Below are 22667 nucleotides of genomic sequence, written 5' to 3'. Positions count from 1 at the left end.
TGAGTGAAAGCTAATCTAGTGAGTGAAGGTTAAGCTAGTGAGTGAAAGCTAAACTAATGAGTGAAGGTTAAGTTAGTGAGTGAAAGCTAAACTAGTGAGTGAAGGATAAGCTAGTGAGTGAAGGCTAAACTAGTGAGTGAAGGTTAAGCTAGTGAGTGAAAGCTAAACTAGCGAGTGAAGGTTAACCTAGTGAGTGAAGGCTAAACTATTGAGTGAAGGTTAACCTAGTGAGTGAAAGCTAAACTAGTGAGTGAAGGTTAAGCTAGTGAATGAAAGCTAAACTAATGAGTGAAGGTTAAGCTAGTGAGTGAAGGCTAAACTAGCAAGTGAAGGTTAAGCTGGAGAGGAAAGGTTAACCAAGTGAGTGAAAGCTAAACTAGTGAGTAAAGGTTAAGCTAGTGAGTGAAAGCTAAACTAGTGAGTGAAGATTAAGCTAGTGAGTGAAGGCTAAACTAGCGAGTGAAGGTTAAGCTGGAGAGGAAAGGTTAACCAAGTGAGTGAAAGCTAAACTAGTGAGTGAAGGTTAAGCTAGTGAATGAAAGCTAAACTAATGAGTGAAGGTTAAGCTAGTGAGTGAAGGCTAAACTAGCGAGTGAAGGTTAAGCTGGAGAGGAAAGGTTAACCAAGTGAGTGAAAGCTAAACTAGTGAGTAAAGGTTAAGCTAGTGAGTGAAAGCTAAACTAGTGAGTGAAGATTAAGCTAGTGAGTGAAGGCTAAACTAGCGAGTGAAGATTAAGCTGGAGAGGAAAGGTTAACCAAGTAAGTGAAAGCTAAACTAGTGACTGAAGGTTAACCTAGTGAGTGAAAACAAACTAGTGAGTAAAGGTTAACCTTGTTTGTGAAAGCTAAACTAGTGAGTGAAGGTTAAGCTAGTGAGTGAAAGCTAAACTAGTGAGTGACGGTTAAGCTAGTGAGTGAAAGCTAAACTAGTGAGTAAAGGTTAAGCTAGTGAGTGAAGGCTAAACTAGCGAGTGAAGGTTAAGCTGGAGAGGAAAGGTTAACCAAGTAAGTGAAAGCTAAACTAGTGACTGAAGGTTAACCTAGTGAGTGAAAACAAACTAGTGAGTAAAGGTTAACCTTGTTTGTGAAAGCTAAACTAGTGAGTGAAGGTTAAGCTAGTGAGTGAAAGCTAAACTAATGAGTGAAGGTTAAGCTAGTGAGTGAAAGCTAAACTAGTGAGTGAAGGTTAAGCTAGTGAGTGAAAGCTAAACTAATGAGTGAAGGTTAAGCTAGTGAGTGAAAGCTAAACTAGTGAGTAAAGGTTAAGCTAGTGAGTGAAGGCTAAACTAGCGAGTGAAGGTTAAGCTGGAGAGGAAAGGTTAACCAAGTAAGTGAAAGCTAAACTAGTGACTGAAGGTTAACCTAATGAGTGAAAACAAACTAGTGAGTAAAGGTTAACCTTGTTTGTGAAAGCTAAACTAGTGAGTGAAGGTTAAGCTAGTGAGTGAAAGCTAAACTAATGAGTGAAGGTTAAGCTAGTGAATGAAAGCTAAACTAGTGAGTAAAGGTTAAACTAGTGAGTAAAGGTTAAGCTAGTGAGTGAAGGTTAACCAAGTGAGTGAAGGCTAAACTAGTGACTGAAGGTTAACCTAGTGAGTGAAGGCTAAACTAGTGAGTGAAGGTTAACCTAGTGAGTGAAGGCTAAACTAGTGAGTGAAGGTTAAGCTAGTGAGTGAAGGCTAAACTAGCGAGTGAAGGTTAACCAAGTGAGTGAAAGCTAAACTAGTGAGTAAAGGTTAACCTTGTTTGTGAAAGCTAAACTAGTGAGTGAAGGTTAAGCTAGTGAGTGAAAGCTAAACTAGTGAGTGAAGGTCAACCTAGTAAGTGCACATTAACCTAGTGAGTGAAGGTTAACCTAGTGAAGGAATGTGAAACTAGTTAGTGAAAGGTTAACCCAGTAAGTGCACATTAACCTAGTGAGTGAAAGCTAAACTAGTGAGGGAAGGTTAAACTATTGAGCTTGAGCTATTGATGCCGATCCAGTATGCTCATTAGAATATTAGACCACACCCACTAAGACAGTCCATAGACAGATCTGTTCACTGATTTAGCTGCACTTTGAGCATTTTATTGTGTTTGTGTGTCTGTGTGTGTACAGTACGCACACACAATCACACACACAAACACACACACATGCGCTTTGTATTCCTCCGGCCCCGGAAACCATCACCATAGCAACCCCGGACAGAAGCCTCTCGGGCTGAACTGAGGGCTCTTTCACAGTGCCTGATTTCCGCTCTCATACACACACACACACACACACACACACACACACACACACACACACATACACTCTCCCATTAGTGTGAAGAGAGGAAAGCAGCACATGTTAACATTTTAAATAAACCCAGAAAGTCCAGGATGAAGAAACTCTGAGCCAATTATCAGCAGCTTATCTGAATAATCCTTCATTTCACATGCGTTTAGTAAAACGCTTGACCTTTGAAGATGCGAGAGAGAAGAGGATGATCAGTGATTGCTTTAGTAATCACATCCTTCCTGTCTCATTGAGCAGTGTTTTATCTGCGCAGGAAAACTGACACGCATCATGTTCCGGCTCTTCAGTCTCATCAGATACTTTATTTACACAAAATTTTCGCGTGTGTGACACTTGTTTATGTTGTGGCTCTCACTCGTTTATCGGTTTACATGAGGATGGATCCTGAACGCTGGACAACTAGCAAACTAGACACATACGCTAGTTACGTGTTTGCTACCACGTTTTAAATTTTAACTGTAGAACTTGTTTAAGTTAGCTATGTAACATCACTACTTTTAGTTATGAACAGGTAGTGGTTGTCATGGTAACATTAAATCAGTGATCACATGTAAGGTTGTAATTTGAAACTCTAAAATGCTAAAATCCTGCTTCGATCCATGTGAGCTAGAGCTAGAAGTTACCAAAATAACTTGCTAAGCAGCAAATGTTAGCAGTGTTACAGTAGGCTATGTGTGATGGTAGGAGGGGATGGGGGAGTTTCCAAAATTTGCATTTTCATGCATATTCATGAGATTTTCTAACTAACAGGCCCTACATTCACACTAGCAATTAACATGTCACTCGTTTCATTTGGATTTTGGATTTCATGGGCGTGTCGCGACCACCACTGTAGTCTTTTGTGGGTGTGGCCTGTCCACCATATGTGTTTTGATTTGCTGAAAAAAAATCAGTCCGAGGAGTTTGCTGCTTTATGCATCATGTGAGATGTACATAGAATTGAGAATATCTAAATTAAAATCTCACGCTTTTTTGCTGAAATCGTGACTCCACCTTATGAACATAGAGTGAGAACACTCCCAGAACCTTCAGTACTGAATCCAACAACAGGAAGTTACACTAAAATTCCAATTGCTAAAAAGGTGTGGTTATATTTTTTCAAACACCTGACACCGAAATTTCCGACGACAATAATTTATGACTTAATTAACTCCATTGTCTCGTCCGTCCTGATAAATGGTGAGTGTTCGTGTCACACAGCACATGGTTTCTCAGCTCCGCCGTCCGGCACCAGAATCCCGAGCTTCAGCAGAATGATGAAACCAAGTGAAACACGGGGAAAAGGGGGATCAGATGGGGGTTGGGGGGAGGTGCAGGGGCAGGATTGGGGGGATTATTCTCTCCATCAGAGGGCGGTGGGGTGGGGGGTGGTTGCGATGCAGAGCTGTCAGTCGAGCTGTCAGGAGACTCTGATTTCAATCCAAAACCTCCGCACTAAGCAAAACTCTGAGCGCACACACACACACACATAGTTATCTACACAGCAAAGTGTAATTTATACACACAAAGCAAAGTGAGAATGTTCCAGTAGCTTGTTTCCACCAAATCAGCACGTTGAAATAAAATGCTTTTAAGTGATGATGTCATTTCCTATTTCACAAATATTGCTTTAGTGAGAAAAAGGTTTTGTATCTTATGTCAAGGCTTCAGTCTGTATTCTACAATTCTGACTCTCATCACTGTTAAAGTGGGCAAAAAATAAAACACAAAGACTTGATATACACAACAAAAGAAAGAAAGAAAGAAAGAAAGAAAGAAAGAAAGAAAGAAAGAAAGAAAGAGCAAAGAAGGAAGGAAAAGATGGAGGGAAGCAGCAGTAGATAAAGAAAGAAACAAATGAAGGAAGGACGGAAGGAAGGAAGGAATGAAGGAAGGAAGGAAAAAGAAATAGATGAAGCGAGGAAGAAAGAAATAGAGAAAGAAAGAAATGGAGGGAAGTAGGAAGAGAAAGAAAGAAAGAAAGAAAGAAAGAAAGAAAGAAAGAAAGAAAGAAAGAAAGATGAAGCAAGGGAGAAAGAAAGAAAGAAAGAAAGAAAGAAAGAAAGAAAGAAAGAAAGGAAAAAGAAATAGATGGAGGGAAGTAGAAAGAAAAAGAAAGAAAGAAAGAAAGAAAGAAAGAAAGAAATAGATGGAGGGACATAGAAAGAAAAAGAAAGAAAGAAAGAAAGAAAGAAAGAAAGAGATGAAGTGAGGAAGAAAGAGAGATGAAGCAAGAAAGAGAGATGAAGCAAGAAAGAGAGATGAAGCAAGAAAGAAAGAAAGAAAGAAAGAAAGAAAGAAAGAAAGAAAGAAAGAAAGAAAGAAAGAAAGAAAGAAAGGAGGGAGGGAGGGAGGGAGGGAGAAAGAAATATAGGAATAAATGTAGAAAGAAAGAAAAATAGATGAAGCAAAGAAGGAAGGGAAAAGGAAAAGATGGAGGGAAGCAGCAAGAAAGAAAGAAAAGTAGATGAAGGAAGGAAGGAAAAAGAAATAGATGGAGGGAAGCAGAAATAAATATAGAAAGAAGAAAGAGGGACTAGATGACGGGAGGAAGAAAGAAATATAGGAATAAATGTAGAAAGAACAAAGAAAGAAAGAAAGAAAGAAAGAAAGAAAGAAAGAAAGAAAGAAAGAAAGAAAGAAAGGAAAAAGATGGAGGGAAGCAGCAATAAAATAGAGAAATAAAGAAAAAAAGACTCACCGTCTTCGTTGCACTCCTCTGGTGGTTTAGCTTTCTTTGCTAGCCGTGGATCTAACCATGACGTTGTCTTAGTGTTGTGACTGCAGAACAGAGAGAGAGAGAGAGAGAGAGAGAGAAACTCCCCATGATCATCTCTAAAAGAGTTCAAGTTAAGAAAACAGCAATCGATACTTTCAATTAGCTCATGGCCTCTGATTAGGAAGAAGAAAAGAGAGAGAGAGAGAGAGAGAGAGAGAGAGAGAGAGAGAGATGGCGTAGAGAAAGACAGAGCTCACCTCCACCCTGTCCGTGTGTTTGTTGATTTGTTTGAATCTGTGGGTTCAGGGCGTGTTAATGTTACAGCTGTCTCTAAGTGTCATCACCAGTGGTCATGAACTTCCATCCCCAGAATTCCTCACAGTGTCCTAACATGGCCGCCCCAGACTGCTCGTCCCAGCATACACACTCACTTCCACGTTCAAGGTCATTTGATTTCACACACACACACTGAACTCCCACACACCTCACTCAGAGTGTTGCCTCTCGATGTCCTGAGCCTTACACAGTGCAGGACTGGACCAAGCCTTTATGGGGCCCAAAGCAGAACTTCATCTGGGGGCCTCCACCACCTCAGAGTCTCCAATACTATTGATTATTATCAAAGCTTCATCATTTATGCTCATCAACATATGCTTATTTTCATTAGAGAAATATACACCAGCAACAAATTACTTTAACTAGCTGGCTCCAGAAACTTCGATTTTAACAAGGAATCTAGCGACTGTTATATTCTATTAGCTAATGTAGATTAAAACACTAGCTAGCTAACGTTAGCTGAACATACCTTGACTGAAACAAAGGCTTGTTTGATGCATCTATCTAGTCAGTTATTGTTTGTAGTAAAATATTGTCATTAGTCATGCAAACATACCTTTATCTGTCAGTAACGGCGCTGAAAACATGAGTTCGGAACATGGCCGCTCCAGCCTACAAACCCCAAGAGTCACAGCACCCTCTGTCACCTGATTACTAACTACGCCACCTGCATCTCATTCAGCAATTACCCCCTTGCCTTTATAAGCTCAGCTCTCACTCCATGTAGTTGCGAAGTATTGTTCAGTGGTCCCTACTAACATACCAAGCTGTTTGGTTTCTGCCTGGCTCTCAGTGGTTGACCAGTATTTCCGTTTCGTCTCTACCTCACTTTATTGCGTTATCTACATTGCCCTGATCACTCAACCCTTGCTTGTTTCCTCACTTAATTTCCTGCACGTCGATTCAGCTTAGTCTGCAGTTTGCTCAGCCCTGGTCTCCCCTGCACCTGCTTCTGTAAGTGCCTGCATTCTGACATTATCTCGCTGTTTTTTTTCTCACATTCTGTTTTCTTCTTCTTCTTTCTTTTCTCTGCTCCAGAAGGCTGTCCTTTCTTGCGATCCGGGAGATCGTTAGTTCTACTCATGGTCGGGTTATACGAAAGACCATCTTTAAAATGGCACCTACTGCCATCTGGTGAAGCGCCGCAATACAGATGCGAGTAGGGAGTCAAACTCTTGTGGTTACCAGAGGACCAGCCCCCCATTGTAACTTTAGCTGTGTAAGAGGCAAGAGGCCGAGGGCTAGAGAAACGGAGATTGGTGCCAACCGATGTGGCGATGGGAAGTGATTAAACTGGTAGTATTATCTGCCAGCCTGTGAACATAATATCAGGGTTTTGTATGATTACATTCACAAGGAACATTTCAGAATCTCTTGTGGAACCTTTCAAGCACTCGTGGGGGCCCTCTGGTCTAAACAAGTGCTTAGTTTACTTATGTGTCGGGCCTGGCCTGATTCTGTTTATGTTTATCTGGTTCTTCATCTCTTTTGCTTCTTTCACTTTTGATTCTGTTTTTTTTTCTTTCTCTTGTTTGCTGGTCTCCTGACCTGGTCTCCTGATCTTATATCCTGACCTGGTCTCCTGGGTCCATTTGTTCAGAAGTAATCTGATCGGATTTCAGCTATCAAATTGGATCAAATCTTGAAAATTGGTTGTTCAAAAGAAGAAAATAAGATTTTTAGTTTTGATCTGGCTCAAACCTTCAGTATGTGTTGTTCAAATCTTTTTAGTAGGCTTGGGATATCTTTGATAAAACAAAAACAGGATTATCCTGATCCCAGCAGAAGGGTGGATTCAGGAACAAAATGAAATAAAACTTTAAAATTGGTCATATAATGCGACGTGTATCATCTCATCTCATTATCTCTAGCCGCTTTATCCTTCTACAGGGTCGCAGGCAAGCTGGAGCCTATCCCAGCTGACTACGGGCGAAAGGCGGGGTACACCCTGGACAAGTCGCCAGGTCATCACAGGGCTGACACATAGACACAGACAACCATTCACACTCACATTCACACCTACGCTCAATTTAGAGTCACCAGTTAACCTAACCTGCATGTCTTTGGACTGTGGGGGAAACCGGAGCACCCAGAGGAAACCCACGCGGACACGGGGAGAACATGCAAACTCCGCACAGAAAGGTCCTCGCCGGCCCCGGGGCTCGAACCCAGGACCTTCTTGCTGTGAGGTGACAGCGCTAACCGCTACACCACCGTGCCGCCCCTGACGTGTATCATATTGAATAATATACCATACATTTATTTATATTTTGTCCTTGATTTTGTTTAACTGGGACAGTAGATAAAGTAGACATTACGCTACCTATTAAGCCTTTCAGTACGGTAAAGTAAAAATGTTGCCATCCCCATAAATAATCCCCTAAACAGCTATCAACATCAAACAAATGTAATCACTGTATATTAATTACAATGGCACAGGGTGCGTTTGAAACAAGGAAACTGCTGCCTCAGGAGGATGTCCAACAAGACAGCGAGGCATCAAAGACCGTTTGAAATGGATCGAACTCTCGTTTCCTGTCTTCTTAGATGCTTTCAAACTTCCCCCAGGTGAAGGCAACATCGATGTGTCCTTGATTGCTGTGTATTACCCATTAATCTGGCTGGCAGCTCCCTCAGGCGACAGAAACAATAAAAAAAGATGGCAGACTGAACTTCACAGAAAAGTGATTTCATATACAAATAAGTTTTTGGCTTACATTTTTGAAAAGTTACAGAGAAATAAACAGCGTACTATCTTATAACCCCGTGACTGTAACCAAATAAATGAACTTGAGATGATTTGTGAGGCATCTGTTCATCAACTAGCTACTCTTTCATTTAGTTACACGGCATGCTGACGTCACATGGTACCATAAATGAAACAAACGTCCTGAGAAGATGCAGTCAAAAGTCCTGCCTTATGAGATGCTTGTGTGTCACAGCAATGAGGCAACAAGGTGACATCCTTCTGTTTCAGACACAGCCACAACCATCAGAGATGAACCAGTCAAAAGTAGTTATTAACAACTGCAGTAATCCTTATTGTAGTATTCCAGTGTGTCCCCCTTTCTGAGAGAACTCCAGAGGATAGTCTGAGGCCCTGTCCACACGGCAACGGATTCAGGTGAATCCGATACAATTGTTTATCGTTTAGGCCTGGCGTCCACACAGCACCGGCGTTTTGGGTGCCCCAAAACGCAATCTTTTGAGAACGGGTTCCAGAGTGGAAAGATCTGGCAACGTTGCCGTTGTGAAGTCGTCTGGATGAGTAGAACGGATTTGTTTACAATGACGTCACAACCACATGACTGTGAGTGCTTCACGCCGGGTAGAAGTGTAACGAACTCGATGCGAGTTGTCAACAAATCCTATAACTTGGTTCATGAAACGTGCTTACAAAATATTTTCACTGTGAATATTTATTGTGTAATGGTGCAAAGTGAGAGAGGGAGAGAGAGAGAGAGAGAGAGAGAGAATAGCCCTTAGGGCAGAGTCAATCCCGCCAGCAAAAATAAGGAAAAAAAGGAGCGATCTCACCTCTTCAGATGTTGGTTTAAGTCCTACAATACATTCCTCAAAAAGGGCGTAGAAGAACAAATTAATCCATCAACGTGTAGCATTCAATTTATTCCGGACCATTAAAGACGCCGCCTTCCGCGTAGAATCATACGTCATCCTCGCCGCCATATTGGATGGGGCAAAGCGGAGAATAAAGATGCCTCATTCATGTGCTGCGTTTAACTGTACCAACAGGTTTACCGTCCAAACGAGATCACATGGGATTACCTTTCACAGGTGAGACTGGAAAAATACTTTTCATTGTATTTGGTCATTATAATGTAATTTTACGAACAGATTTTTCTGACTTTGTGGCTAATATGAAGTCTCGCGCATAATAGTTTATGCGCATGCGTCCTTACTTCTATTGTTCTGGTGTCTCCGAAGGGACCGTCTTACAGCGCTCCTAGAGGTGTGGCATGTGTATTGCATCGTTTTCAGCAAGCGTTGCGTTGCCATATGGACCTGATATTTTACTGATCGTTGCCCATGTGGACGCGATATTTTTTTAAATAACATCTCGTTGCCGTTGTCGTGTGGATGTAGCCTGAGTCTTCAACAGGCTCTGGTGCATCATAAACATCATCATAGAGAGGGACATTGCACCTGGTAATGATGTTGGGCAGGACAACACAGGCAAGTGTTATGCTGCACGCTCCCTGGTCCACTCACAAGTCGTTAAGGCATGCGAAGTGCCCCTTCAGAACTCCATTTAAGTGCTTGATTGCACATCTTGTTTTACAATGAGCAGTGCTGAAGCTTGTCTGCTCAGGTGTGTTTGCTGCAAGAAAAGGGGTCATCAGCCAGGGTAGGACTGGATAAGTGCAGCCTCCTAATATTATGCCCTCCGATTGGTTGGTTGGTTTGGAGCTCTCTGTATAGAGTGTGCTCCTTTAGGATACGCAAGAATCATCAGCCAGGGTAGGACAGGATAAGTGCTGTCTCTTAATATTCTGCCCTCTGGTTGGTTGATTTGGAGCTCTCTGTATAGAGTGCACTCTGTCAGAATACACAAGAACCCTGAGGTGTAAGAAAAGGGGTCATCAGCCAGGGTAGGACTGGATAAGTGCTGTCTCCTAATATTCTGTCATCCGGTAGATTGATTGGTTGGTTTGGAGCTCTCTGTATAGTGCACTCCTTTTGGATATACAAAAATCCTGAGGTGCAAGAAAAGGGGTCATCAGCCAGGGTAGGACTGGATAAGTGCTGTCTCCGAATATTCTGTCCTCTGATTGTTGGTTAGGAGCTCTCTGTAGGACGTGCATTCCCTCAGGATACACACATCATGGACAAATCCAGGCCACTTCATGACAGTTTGTGATGATGCAGTCAGTGTCTCCCACAAGTTGGATGTTGATGCTGTGTCTCTGCTTTTGGTTGCCACACTCCCATTCCCTCTCATGAGGTGTTTGTATATGCACAAGTGCAGTCGATAACCCCAATAGTATTGGGTGTGTTCCCCAAAAGAAGAAAACTTGTGCTTGGTCTGGGCAATCTGGTCATCCTTTGGAAATGAAATTAATTGTTTGACCAGGCTGGCCAATGCAATTGACACACTTTTTACCATATCACTCAAAGTTGATTTGTCCACGGCTATATTGTCACCAGACTGTGAGTCAGCCTAGTGGTTAGCGTGTCCGCCTCTCGATCGGGAGATCACAAGTTCTACTCGCGGTCGGGTCACACCAAAGACCATCATAAAAATGGTACCTACTGCCATCTGGAAAGGGACGCTGCAATACAGGTGTGAGTGGGGAGTCAAACTCTCATGGTTACCAGTGGACTAGCCCCCCATTGTAACCTTAGCTGTATAGATGAGAGGCCAAGGGCTAGGGAAATGGAAATCAACACTGCCCAATGCACCTTAAGGGCCTGGTTAGTACTGGGACATGAGACTACCTGGGAAGACCAGGGCATGGTGTGGGAAGGACTTTAGATATTGTCACCAGAGAGGATTGAGCCACAAATGTATGACCATTTATTTCTTTGACTTTTAGAAGGGGGATGGGTGACTTATTGCTCTTTATGCAGACCAGAATGACCCAGCACTCCATTCAAGGCAATGAGGAGGTACATGGATTTCACCAAGACATTGGCCATTATTTCTCTCTGGGAGGGGTAATGAGTATTTAGAGGAATTTACAGCATATTCCCAGGCACTTATGATCACTGAGAGACCACAACAATATTTCTGCAGAGAACTGTTTCGGGAAAAACTGACTTTGCTTCAGGACTTAGAGCTACCGTATACGGCAGATTTAGCTGTCTGATTGCTACCTTAGACAGGAATGTTAATGCTACATAATGGCTTATGCTGGACAACAGCCTGGACAGTATGAAACCTCTGAGATCCTTCAAACACATGATTAAGATAAGTCTTTATTGTCATCGTCACTTTTTCAAAGGTTAGAGATGTTTTTGACTTTATGGTGGCAATGCAGCAAGATAAGAAACAAACAAAATAAGATGTTAACTGATTTCTTGTCTGTCTCTATTTATCCTGGTCCTTTTGTGCACGTTGTAGAATATTAAGTAAAACGTTATTTCTAATGAAAAAATTCTTACGCTGGACCATATAGCAAGCTCATGGTAAGCAATTGTTAAAATATTTTTTCCAAAATGCAAAGACTCCAAATCTGACCTCATACCTGGTTTCTCAACCTCCTCAGCAAAATTTCACTTGTGATGTAAGGTGACACGTCCACTTAAGACCGGAACTGTTCCACTTTTGCTCCCATAGAGATGAATTATGTTGCTCTATCTTGGTAAGTCCCAGATGCATAGAAGCACAAAACAATGAGGCCCTGTTTTTCCACAGACAGTGCGACTCCTTCAGGTTCTGGGTTGAAGTTTTGACCTGAGAAAGTCTGCAATGGGCAGCACGGTGGTGTAGTGGTTAGCACTGTTGCCTCACAGCAAGAAGGTTCTGGGCTCGAGCCCAGTGGCTGATGGGGGCTTTTCTGTGTGGAGTTTGCATGTTCTCCCTGTGTCTGCATGATTTTGCTCTGGGTGCTCTGGTTTCCTCCACAGTCCAAAGACATGCAGGTTAGGTTAATTAGTTGCTCTAAATTGACCTATGTGTCAACCCTGCAATGATCTGGCGACTTGTCCAGGGTGTACCTCACGTCTTGCCCAGAGTCAACTGGGATAGGCTCCAGTTTGCTTGCGACCCTGCTCAGGATAAGCGGTTACGGATAATGGATGGAGTTCTGCAATGTACTTGATATCAGCATTCCCAAAGTGAAACCAAGCATACAGTTCCTCAGCGGTGTATTGCTCCAGTGGTTTTGTACACTCAACTAACATCCTTTGACAATATCCTCTCCTACCAAACCAGTGGTGGTGATGGACAATACTCGCCAATTCACTGCCTCTCTGCAAGTCATCTTGGTCTTTTCAAACACACACATTAAACATCAACTCGCTGATGGGCTTTGCCTTTTGTTCAATTAAATCAATCATGTCCATGGCCTATAAACTCTATTTTCACTACACCAAAGAGGTGACACCATGGACTCAATAGGACCCAATTTCACAGTTGCAGAAACCCACATACACTACTGGAGGGTATTAGGTGCCATTATGCCTCAGTAGTATGAAGTTTTAATTCCAGTAAGGGTGAAGATGTGACTAACAAATACAACAAAAGACATTTAGGTTGAAATCAACCATAATACAAATGTCATGGGATCTGGCCAGATGAGGACCATGGAGCAAGTGAAACTGAGATGGGGGAATCTGATACCCCTTTTCCACCAAATCAGTTCCAGGGCTGGTTCGGGGCCAGTGCTTAGTTTGGAACCGGGTTTTCTGTTTCCACTGACAAAGAACTGGCTCTGGGCCAGAAAAACCGGTTCCAGGGTAGCACCGGCTCTTTGCTGGGCTAGAGGAAAGAACTGCTTACGTCAGTGGGGGGCGGAGTTGTTAAGACCAACAACAATAGCAAGACCGCGAGAGGGTGCCATTTTTAAATAAGCGACGAGATATCATGGATGCAGTAAAGCAGCAGTCATCCATTTGTTGTTGTTGCTGCTTCTTCTTTTTTCCGTGTTGTTGTTGCTTCGAAGTTCGTGCCAAGGTTTATGCAAACGCAGCGACGTAACTGACGTATACAGTGACGTAATGACGTGGCTCCCCTTAGCACCCCAAGCTATGGAAAAGCAAACTGGTTCTCAGCTGGTTCGCAAGTTGAACGAGTTGTGAACCAGCACCAGCACTGGCCCCGAACCAGCCCTGGAACTGATTTGGTGGAAAAGGGGTATGAAAGCCAGGGCAAGAAGGGCCCACGTTGAAACAAAAAACAAACAGGCAACAAGCCCTTTAGGAGAGGTGATTACACAGATGTGGTTCTTGATATTATTGGCGGTGAAAAGTTGCAGACTTTGCACAGGATTCAAGGTTTAATAGGTGAATGCTGAACCCACAATTGTAGAGGAAAGTGAGCCAGTTTCTCCTAACGTAGAAGAAACATTTGTTCTGGATCTCAGCCCTGTTATTGAGGAAGAAGGTGGATCCTCACTGGTAGTCTGTAGTTATTGCTACAGGAGCTCAGAAAAGAGGCTGTAAGCGTTCTTTGCCAAACAAAGATGATGATGATACCTATAAGTCACTTCTTAAGCAAGAAACCAAAAGAGCAGAAGTACAGATTCATCTGGCAGAGGAACAAATCGCTCTTACCCACCTACGGCAAACTAAAGCCAGACTTCAGATCTGCCTCCTCAAAGCAGAATTTCAAAAAGCTGGTCTCTCCACATATGAAGAACGCTGAACATTCTGGACATTTAGCCTTTTTATGATTTAAAACACATGGTCACAATATCTGCAATGTGTTTGTGAAAAATTGATATTTGTTTGTTTTTATTTATTTGACTACTGACTCTTCATTCTACCTGCAAGTCTTTACATTGCTCGTAGCCAACATTGTGATATGCCATCCATTTTAGAGTACTGTCAATCTGGATTTGGTGATCTTGAAAAGGTTGTATCTGATCAGGGTGAGCCGATCAAATGTCTCATCTCATCTCATTATCTCTAGCCGCTTTATCCTTCTACAGGGTCGCAGGCAAGCTGGAGCCTATCCCAGCTGACTACGGGTGAAAGGCGGGGTACACCCTGGACAAGTCGCCAGGTCATCACAGGGCTGACACTTTTGGCCCTTTTCCACTACCCTTTTTCAGCTCACTTCAGCTCGCTTCAGCTCACTTCAGCCCGACACGGCTCGCGTTTCGACTACCAAAAAACAGCACGACTCAGCTCGCTTCAGCCCTGCTTAGCCCCTAAAACTCGCACCGTTTTGGAGTGGGGCTGAAGCGAGCCAAACCGAGCCGAGTGAGGCTGGGGGCGTGAGCAGACACTCCCCTGTGCACTGATTGGTGAGGAGGAGTGTCCTCACACGCCCACACACGCCCCGCGAGCACGCTGGGATCTGTAAACACCGTAAACCCGGAAGAAGAAGAATTACGAATTACGAGAATTTCTGAAGCCTTATGCGCCTCGCCTCATCTATACGCTCTTGCCAGTATCTGTTGGCGTTGTCGGTGACAACAAGCCACAGCACCAAGACCAGCAACACTAACGACTCCATGTCCTCCATGTTTATTGTTTACTATTCGGGTCGTGAGACTACCGCTTAAAAGCTCACTGATGTCACTGTTTGCGCTGCTTAACGACATCACCTGACGTCCACCCACTTTCGCTAACTCCACCCAATGTGTCCACCCACTTCCAGCCAGCACGGTTCAGCGCAGTTGTAGTCGAAATGCAACTCCAACAGCCCCGCTCAGCTCGACTCAGCACGGCACGGCTCAGCCCGACTCAGCCGCGTTGGTAGTGGAAAAGCGGCAATAGACACAGACAACCATTCACACTCACATTCACACCTACGGTCAATTTAGAGTCACCAGTTAACCCAGTGGTTCCCAAACTTTTTGGCTGGGGACCCCCTTTTGGACTTCAGAATATTTTTGGGACCCCCTGACATCGACCCCCCCCCCCCCCCCCCCCCCACCACCACCACCACCCATTATGCAGTGTGTAGTGTAGTAATAATAACCACAATAATAATAATAATAATGACGGATATTAAAGTTGCTATTTTTTATTCACAGAAGAGCATTATCCACAAAAGAGCATTGCACATCATAATAAAACAGAACATTACACAGAACATCAGAATATTTTTTCAGTGACTTGTGTGTGCTTGCTTTTCAGTACAGAGTTTTTGACAGACGCAACTTTAGTGAAGTTCACCCGTTGTGCCTGAAAGTTCAAAAGTTTCCGCCGAAAGAATTCAACCGGCTTGTCCTTGTGCTCGGGGTGTGCCGTGTCCAGGTGACGCTTCAGCTTGTTTGGCTTTAAACTTTCTGTCGCCAGCACCTTCAGACAGAGAACACACTGCGGTCGTTCCTCACCACCCACCAATGTGCTCGTAAAGCCCATTTCGATGTATGCATCATCATACCGCCTTATCTTTTTCGCTGCCGAAGTGCATGGGAACTCGTCCTGTGCAGCAGCCTTGCGTTTTGTAGGAAGCACGCGTAGAAACTTGTCCATGTTGTCATAAAGTCGCCGTCCGATGTTTTGTTCTGAATCTCAAAATAGGGACCTGTTTTATACAGTTTGTATTCACAGGAGGAGGGTTTGCTAATAACAACAACAATATCAGAGCAATCCAACAGATTGGAGGGCGGGGAGCGATTATGGAGTGAAAGGGGGTGATTGGGTTCTATAGACTGATTTAATGACTCTCTGCCGGCTGACGCATTACCAACATTCCGACGCCATTCAAAACATTCCAATGCCCGTTTTTTTTTTCTGTGTTATGCAAACAGTCCCGTCTCTCCGCGACCCCCCTGGAGTCCCTCCGCGACCCCCAAAGGGGTCGCGACCCCCACTTTGGGAACCGCTGAGTTACCCTAACCTGCATGTCTTTGGACTGTGGGGGAAACCGGAGCACCCGGAGGAAACCCATGCGGACACGGGGAGAACATGCAAACTCCGCACAGAAAGGCCCTCGCCGGCCACGGGGCTCGAACCCGGACCTTCTTGCTGTGAGGCGACAGCGCTAACCACTACACCACCGTGCCGCCGAAAGCAAAACATGGGATTTCCAAATCCGGATCATTCTGATCCAGATTAAACTTTTTGAACAATGGTTAGAGAAGCAGCTTTGGGACCAAAAGGTTGCCGGTTTGATTCCCTGGACCAACAGGAATGACTGAAGTGCCCTTGAACAAGGTATCTATCCCCCACTTGCTCCCCAGGCTGCTCTGGGTGTGTTGTACGGCGCTTTGGATAAGAGCGTCTGCTAAATGCCTGTAATGTAATGTAATATTACTGGGCCCTGATCTCCTGACTGGATCTCCTGATCTGATCTCCTGACCCAATCTGATCTCCGACTCCTGATCTGATAACAGATCACCTTATGATTGACATCAGCGTTGCCCCTAGCAACAATGCCAGTGTTAGTAAGTTAATCTTGAGTCATACACACTGTGTCAAATTGTGTGTGTGTGTGTCTAGAGCTCTGCATACACTCACTCAATAAAGTACACCTCTCCTTTCTCGGTGTAGGCCATCTCCCAGTTATCAGGCAGAGGTCCAAGCTCATCACAGTGCTCGTCTTTAGGGTGGGGCTTGTCCTCCTCTGTCTCCGCCCTCATCATGTCTGTCTCCTCCTTCTCCTCTCTCACTGTCACATCTGTCTGAGGTGTGTTCCCAGTGCCTTCTGTACTCTTCTCCTCTTGTTCACTGCAGTCTGACACACACACACACACACACACACACACACACACACACACTCCGTATTCTCAACACTGTCTATTTGCTGTAATGAAACAAAATGTAATAAACACATTTAGCCAGGCTGATCTGCTCATGTGGTTTATAAACCACTTTCCTTTCTTTATAAGGTCTAGAAGAGCAGGTTCTCATTTGACGAAGACTGGATACAAGACCCAGGGGTTTAGGGGTGGGCATGGTGAGTCACCATGACAAGAAGTCAGTTTATTTATGTAAGTACTACAGTAAGAAGTGTCTGAGTTAACAGTCTTTAGGGTAAGTTTTTATGATGAATCTGGTCTAAAAATTCTCACCAGATATCCAAAAAGTTTCATTTATCTCCTTGGTACTCACATGCATATGATAATAAACTGTAATTCTTGGGTTTCAGTTACGTGACCTTTTATTAGCAATTTCACATCCGGTAAAACAGCTGGTGGTCTAGCAAACCAAAACGACTGCTGTAGTGCGAACAACTAGATTCCAAAAAAGTTGGGACAAAGTACAAATTGTAAATAAAAACGGAATGCAATGATGTGGAAGTTTCAAAATTCCATATTTTATTCAGAATAGAACATAGATGGCATATCAAATGTTTAAACTGAGAAAATGTATCATTTAAAGAGAAAAATTAGGTGATTTTAAATTTCATGACAACAACACATCTCAAAAAAGTTGGGACAAGGCCATGTTTCCCACTGTGAGACATCCCCTTTTCTCTTTACAACAGTCTGTAAACGTCTGGGGACTGAGGAGACAAGTTGCTCAAGTTTAGGGATAGGAATGTTAACCCATTCTTGTCTAATGTAGGATTCTAGTTGCTCAACTGTCTTAGGTCTTTTTTGTCGTATCTTCCGTTTTATGATGCGCCAAATGTTTTCTATGGATGAAAGATCTGGACTGCAGGCTGGCCAGTTCAGTACCCGGACCCTTCTTCTACGCAGCCATGATGCTGTAATTGATGCAGTATGTGGTTTGGCATTGTCATGTTGGAAAATGCAAGGTCTTCCCTGAAAGAGACGTCGTCTGGATGGGAGCATATGTTGCTCTAGAACCTGGATATACCTTTCAGCACTGATGGTGTCTTTCCAGATGTGTAAGCTGCCCATGCCACACGCACTAATGCAACCCCATACCATCAGAGATGCAGGCTTCTGAACTGAGCGCTGATAACAACTTGGGTCGTCCTTCTCCTCTTTAGTCCGAATGACACGGCGTCCCTGATTTCCATGAAGAACTTCAAATTTTGATTCGTCTGACCACAGAACAGTTTTCCACTTTGCCACAGTCCATTTTAAATGAGCCTTGGCCCAGAGAAGACGTCTGCGCTTCTGGATCGTGTTTAGATACGGCTTCTTCTATGAACTATAGAGTTTTAGCTGGCAACGACGGATGGCACGGTGAATTGTGTTCACAGATAATGTTCTCTGGAAATATTCCTGAGCCCATTTTGTAATTTCCAATACAGAAGCATGCCTGTATGTGATGCAGTGCCGTCTAAGGGCCCGAAGATCACGGGCACCCAGTATGGTTTTCCGGCCTTGACCCTTACGCACAGAGATTCTTCCAGATTCTCTGAATCTTTTGATGATATTATGCACTGTAGATGATGATATGTTCAAACTCTTTGCAATTTTACACTGTCGAACTCCTTTCTGATATTGCTCCACTATTTGTCGGTGCAGAATTAGGGGGATTGGTGATCCTCTTCCCATCTTTACTTCTGAGAGCTGCTGCCACTCCAAGATGCTCTTTTTATACCCAGTCATGTTAATGACCTATTGCCAATTGACCTAATGAGTTGCAATTTGGTCCTCCAGCTGTTCCTTTTTTGTACCTTTAACTTTTCCAGCCTCTTATTGCCCCTGTCCCAACTTTTTTGAGATGTGTTGCTGTCATGAAATTTCAAATGAGCCAATATTTGGCATAAAATTTCAAAATGTCTCACTTTCGACATTTGATATGTTGTCTATGTTCTATTGTGAATACAATATCAGTTTTTGAGATTTGTAAATTATTGCATTGCGTTTTTATTTACAATTTGTACTTTGTCCCAACTTTTTTGGAATCGGGGTTGTAGAAGCCACTGCTCGCTTTAGATATATTCAGAAGATCGCTATGTGCAATGGAATCGAGCCCTACAGTCTGGGAAAGAAGGATTTGTCATACGATCTCAAACTACCCTTCAGTCAAGTTCCACGACATCTCGAATTATCTGGTGTTTCAGATGTCCTTCTACAGCACAAAACAGATGAAAGTGTGGAAGAGTATGGAGGCTTACAACTATTTTCTATGTGACTGAGTAAAGGACCTCGGTATCAAGTCGTTGCTGAATGAATCCTGTATTGTTTTTGCCCGTGCAAGTGAGGTGTTTTTTTTTTTTTAAGTTTTTCGTTCGCGTCTTTACAACGAAGCGCTGCAAGTTGAAGTGTAAACAAACAACAGTTTGCTTGATTCTCACTTGTGTTGGCTCTTACCTCTCAGCTAAATCATTCACAAAGATAATCAGAAACCCTTTTAAAGACCTGGATCTTAGTTAAACAAGATGGAGAAGTGATCACGGTGCATTGTAACTGTACGGCTGGGAAAGAATTTTGTCGCGACCTTCATGCAAATGGACTTTGTGAGGAGTAAAGAAAGAAACAGTTGGGGACTTTAGCGCTTCATGACTAAAAAAAGTACCGTAAAATAACGATGGATAGCAAGAAAAGCACTTGGAAAACACTAAGGACAGAGCTGAGAGGGAAATACAAACCTTTCACCAAGTGATCACTGCAAACTCGAGCATGCTTCGACTCGGCTCCCTTCAATTTCATTGAGAGGTTCAAAAGCCACCTTTCTCCACGTCTTTTTGTGAAATCCTGTGTTCGTTCACCCTTTTTTATTCGTTCACGGGGAACCCTGAAGAAACTTTTATCAGTTTCACGGTTTGATCGATTCGAACAACCTAAAACAACACAAGTGTAAGGCATTTTTCATGCGAGCAATGCACCTTCTCCGTACAAATGCTTTGTTGACTGAGCTTTGGTAGACCACCAGATAAAGTTTTGAATAACTAATGAGGTGGATGTGACATCACATGAAACCCAAGAATATATGGCGTAAAGTGCCAAGCACATTCATGGGATTTACATTTAACTACACCCACAACACGCCATAAAAGGCAAAGAGAGTTGAAAATGACAAAATGACGATGAGGCGGCTTTAAACACCAATAGAGTTAAGAAGAGGGATCAGTGGATGTACGATATTAATCATAACTAATTTAGTGTGTTTGTGTGTGTGAGAGAGAGAAGGGGTTTTATTAGTATTGATGAATGTGATTAATATTAAGCTCTGGCTTTACAAATGTCCTTTTGTCAGACCAATAAAGCACTGAGACTGAAATTGAAAATGGAGACACAGAGGGATGGAGAGATGAAAGTCTACTTGTTGTGCTCTGATCTTCCTTGGTGGTGAGTGGGGTGATCTGTGAAGGTTGGGTCATCTGTTGTTCCTCAGCAGGCTGTCTGTGTTGCGTCCAAGGCAGCATCCTTCAGGTTCTTGGCAAACATGCCCGTTGTGTCTTTATGTAGGCGGACGTAATCATGTAAGCTGCGGATGCTGAGGTCGGGGTGGTGTGCCCGCGGTGAACATTTGCGATTTGCCATGGATGATCTCTGCATTTACCTGCTGGATGGTGGCAGGATGAAAATCTCTCCTTAGCAGGATGGTAGAGATTATAATCTTGGAGGAAAGGAACTTGTTTGTGCCACTCTTATAATAGATCCGCCTACTCTTCCCTGTTGTGCTCCCAGGTCATTAGTGCCGGTGTGAATAATGATGTAGCTTGGTTCATTGGAATTGGTCTTAGTGGTGCATCGTTGATGCCGGAACACCATAGTTTATTGACTGTGTCCAAGGAAAAGCTACTCTTCATCTAAAACTTTTACATTTTATTCTATTAGGATGACAAAGTCTGCATCAGTGTATGTGTGTGTGTTGGGGATTTTGCAGGATGTTTCTCTGTGGCAGTATGGATTTTCTCAGCAGAACACTGTAGCTCTCTTTTGAAAGACTGTGGTTCTTTCTGGGGATTTGGTGGTTGTGGCTGGGGTTTTGGCGGCACTGTCTGGGGGTTTGGTAACTGTGGCTCTGGTCTTGGTGACTCTGTCTGGGGGTCTTGGTGGTTGTGGTTGGGGTCTTGGTGGCTTTGTCTGGGGCTTTGGTAATTGGGGTCTTGGTGGCCCTGTCTGGGGGTTTGGTGGTTATGACTGCAGTCTTGGTGGCTCTATATGGGGTTTGGTAGTTGTGGTTCTGGTCTTGGTGGCTCTGTGGTTGTGGCTGCAGTCTTGGTGGCTCTGTCTGGGGGTTTGGTGCCTGTGGCTGGTGGTTTGATGATATTGGATGGGGGTTTGTTAACTGAGTTGCCTCCTCTCTGCTGGTCTGGGTGACTGCTGATTGGTTTTAAGTGTCTGTTACTGCTCTCTCAGGCTGTTTAGCATCTGGTCCCTGAGGTATTCCTCTTCTCTTATGGCATTAAGATTAATCCTCAGAGTGTCTTTGTCTTTTTGGCATTTTTGAATTTCTACTCACAGCTCTAGCAGTGAGGTGTTAAATTCGGTCTTCATAAGGCCCAGCTGATCTTTTTGATTCTGGTAAGGTTCTGCAGAGAGACCATTGGAGAGTACTATCTCTTTGAGCTCTGTCAGCTCCTCCTCTTGTAGAGAAAGTCAGTCTCTCTCTCTCTCTCTCTCTCTCTCTCTCTCTCTCTCTGATTTGGGAAACCATCCTGTCCAGTTGCCTGTCCTGTACTGTACTGTAGTGTGGTGAGAGCTCCTCCTCTTGCTCCTGCTTCTTCCCCAGGCTCAAGTCTAAATTGCTGCCTGTCCCTATCCTGCCCCCTTCCTCCTCTCCGTCTCTGTGTGTCTCTGTCTTTCCCCCCTCCCTTCCTTCTCCTCATGTCTGTCCTTCAGGGTTTTTGTGGTGTTAAAGTCATCTTTGATAGAGCTGAGGCTGACATCACTTCCCTGGAACATGTTTGTCCATTGTGGAAGATATTCACGGTCAGAAAAGTGATGTCACTCTCCTTTCTCTCTCTTACTATTTGCCTACCACTACATTTGCCCCTCTTTTTTCTGGTGTGTAGTGGGTACAGAGAGCCCTGTGCCATGCCACAGTGTGGTCCGTGTATAAAAGGAGATTTGTGATGGTTAGATTGGCTCCTGTTTGCGTGAAATCTGCTCTAAGGGTTTCTGGGTTTTCTCTCGGTAACTTGTGATTTCCTCAGTTCATTCAGAAAGGATTTGACAAGGGGGTGGAGTTTTCTTGCTGTTTCATCAGCCATGGCTCACACTTTGTTGCTAGATATATTAGCAGAGAAGCTAAAGTTAATTATTTAGAAAGTTCTGCAGCTAATTTGTATAGATGGAGGTTCTTAGCTCGTTAATTACTGCAGGTGATTTGAGCAGAAATAATCTTTGAAGTCATGAATCATTTGTGCTTATTTTTCTCCGTTATAACTCTCTCCTTAGTTTAGTCTGTCAGGTGATGATTAGAGCCAAAAGATTTTCCACTTTTCTTCTTGAAATGTAAGTAATTGTCGTCCAGATAAGTAATCATTTGGTTATCTTCTTGTACGTTCACTGTTTTAATTTGGTTTATCTCATTTTAAAGCCATTCTATTTGTACAAAGAATTTCAGGAGCGCCAAAAAAAGCATGCTCTCTCTCTCTCTCTCTCTCTCTCTCTCTCTCTCTCTCTCTCGGTCACTCATCTCCATGTTTCTTTATGGACGCTCAGTGTTATGTTCATTCATAACTGTTTTATCTTTCATGTAATGCTTTGGCAAAACTGTACATGTATACGGTCATACCAATAAAGCTCACTGAATTGAATTGATGGAGAGATGGAGATAAAAGAGAGAATGGGAGAGAGAGAGATGAAGGAGGATATTAGAGGAACAAGATCTGAAGGAGAGTGCAAGGGAGGACAGACACTGACAGAAAAGGACACAAAACGAGAGAGAGAGAGAGAGAGA

General features: G+C 43.4%; 1 protein-coding gene across 13 annotated transcripts in view; it reads right to left on the bottom strand.

Moving 5' to 3' along the window:
• magi2a (membrane associated guanylate kinase, WW and PDZ domain containing 2a) overlaps positions 1-22667 on the bottom strand; it is a 288209-nt gene that overhangs the window by 102774 nt on the left and 162768 nt on the right. For all 13 annotated transcript variants that reach the window (XR_009651082.1, XM_060903818.1, XM_060903819.1 and 10 more), the window contains 2 exons: positions 16410-16626; positions 4959-5038 (listed from right to left, as the gene is read on the bottom strand). Coding sequence is in view for 12 of the 13 variants with exons in the window: in XM_060903818.1 (XP_060759801.1) it covers positions 4959-5038; positions 16410-16626 (297 nt within the window). In the remaining variant the exon portion in view is untranslated. The remainder of the gene's footprint in view (positions 1-4958; positions 5039-16409; positions 16627-22667) is intronic.

This window comes from Neoarius graeffei, chromosome 21, assembly GCF_027579695.1.
Source record: "Neoarius graeffei isolate fNeoGra1 chromosome 21, fNeoGra1.pri, whole genome shotgun sequence".
NCBI classification, from domain to species: Eukaryota; Metazoa; Chordata; class Actinopteri; order Siluriformes; family Ariidae; genus Neoarius; species Neoarius graeffei.
This window is presented reverse-complemented; position numbering and strand designations above follow the sequence as displayed.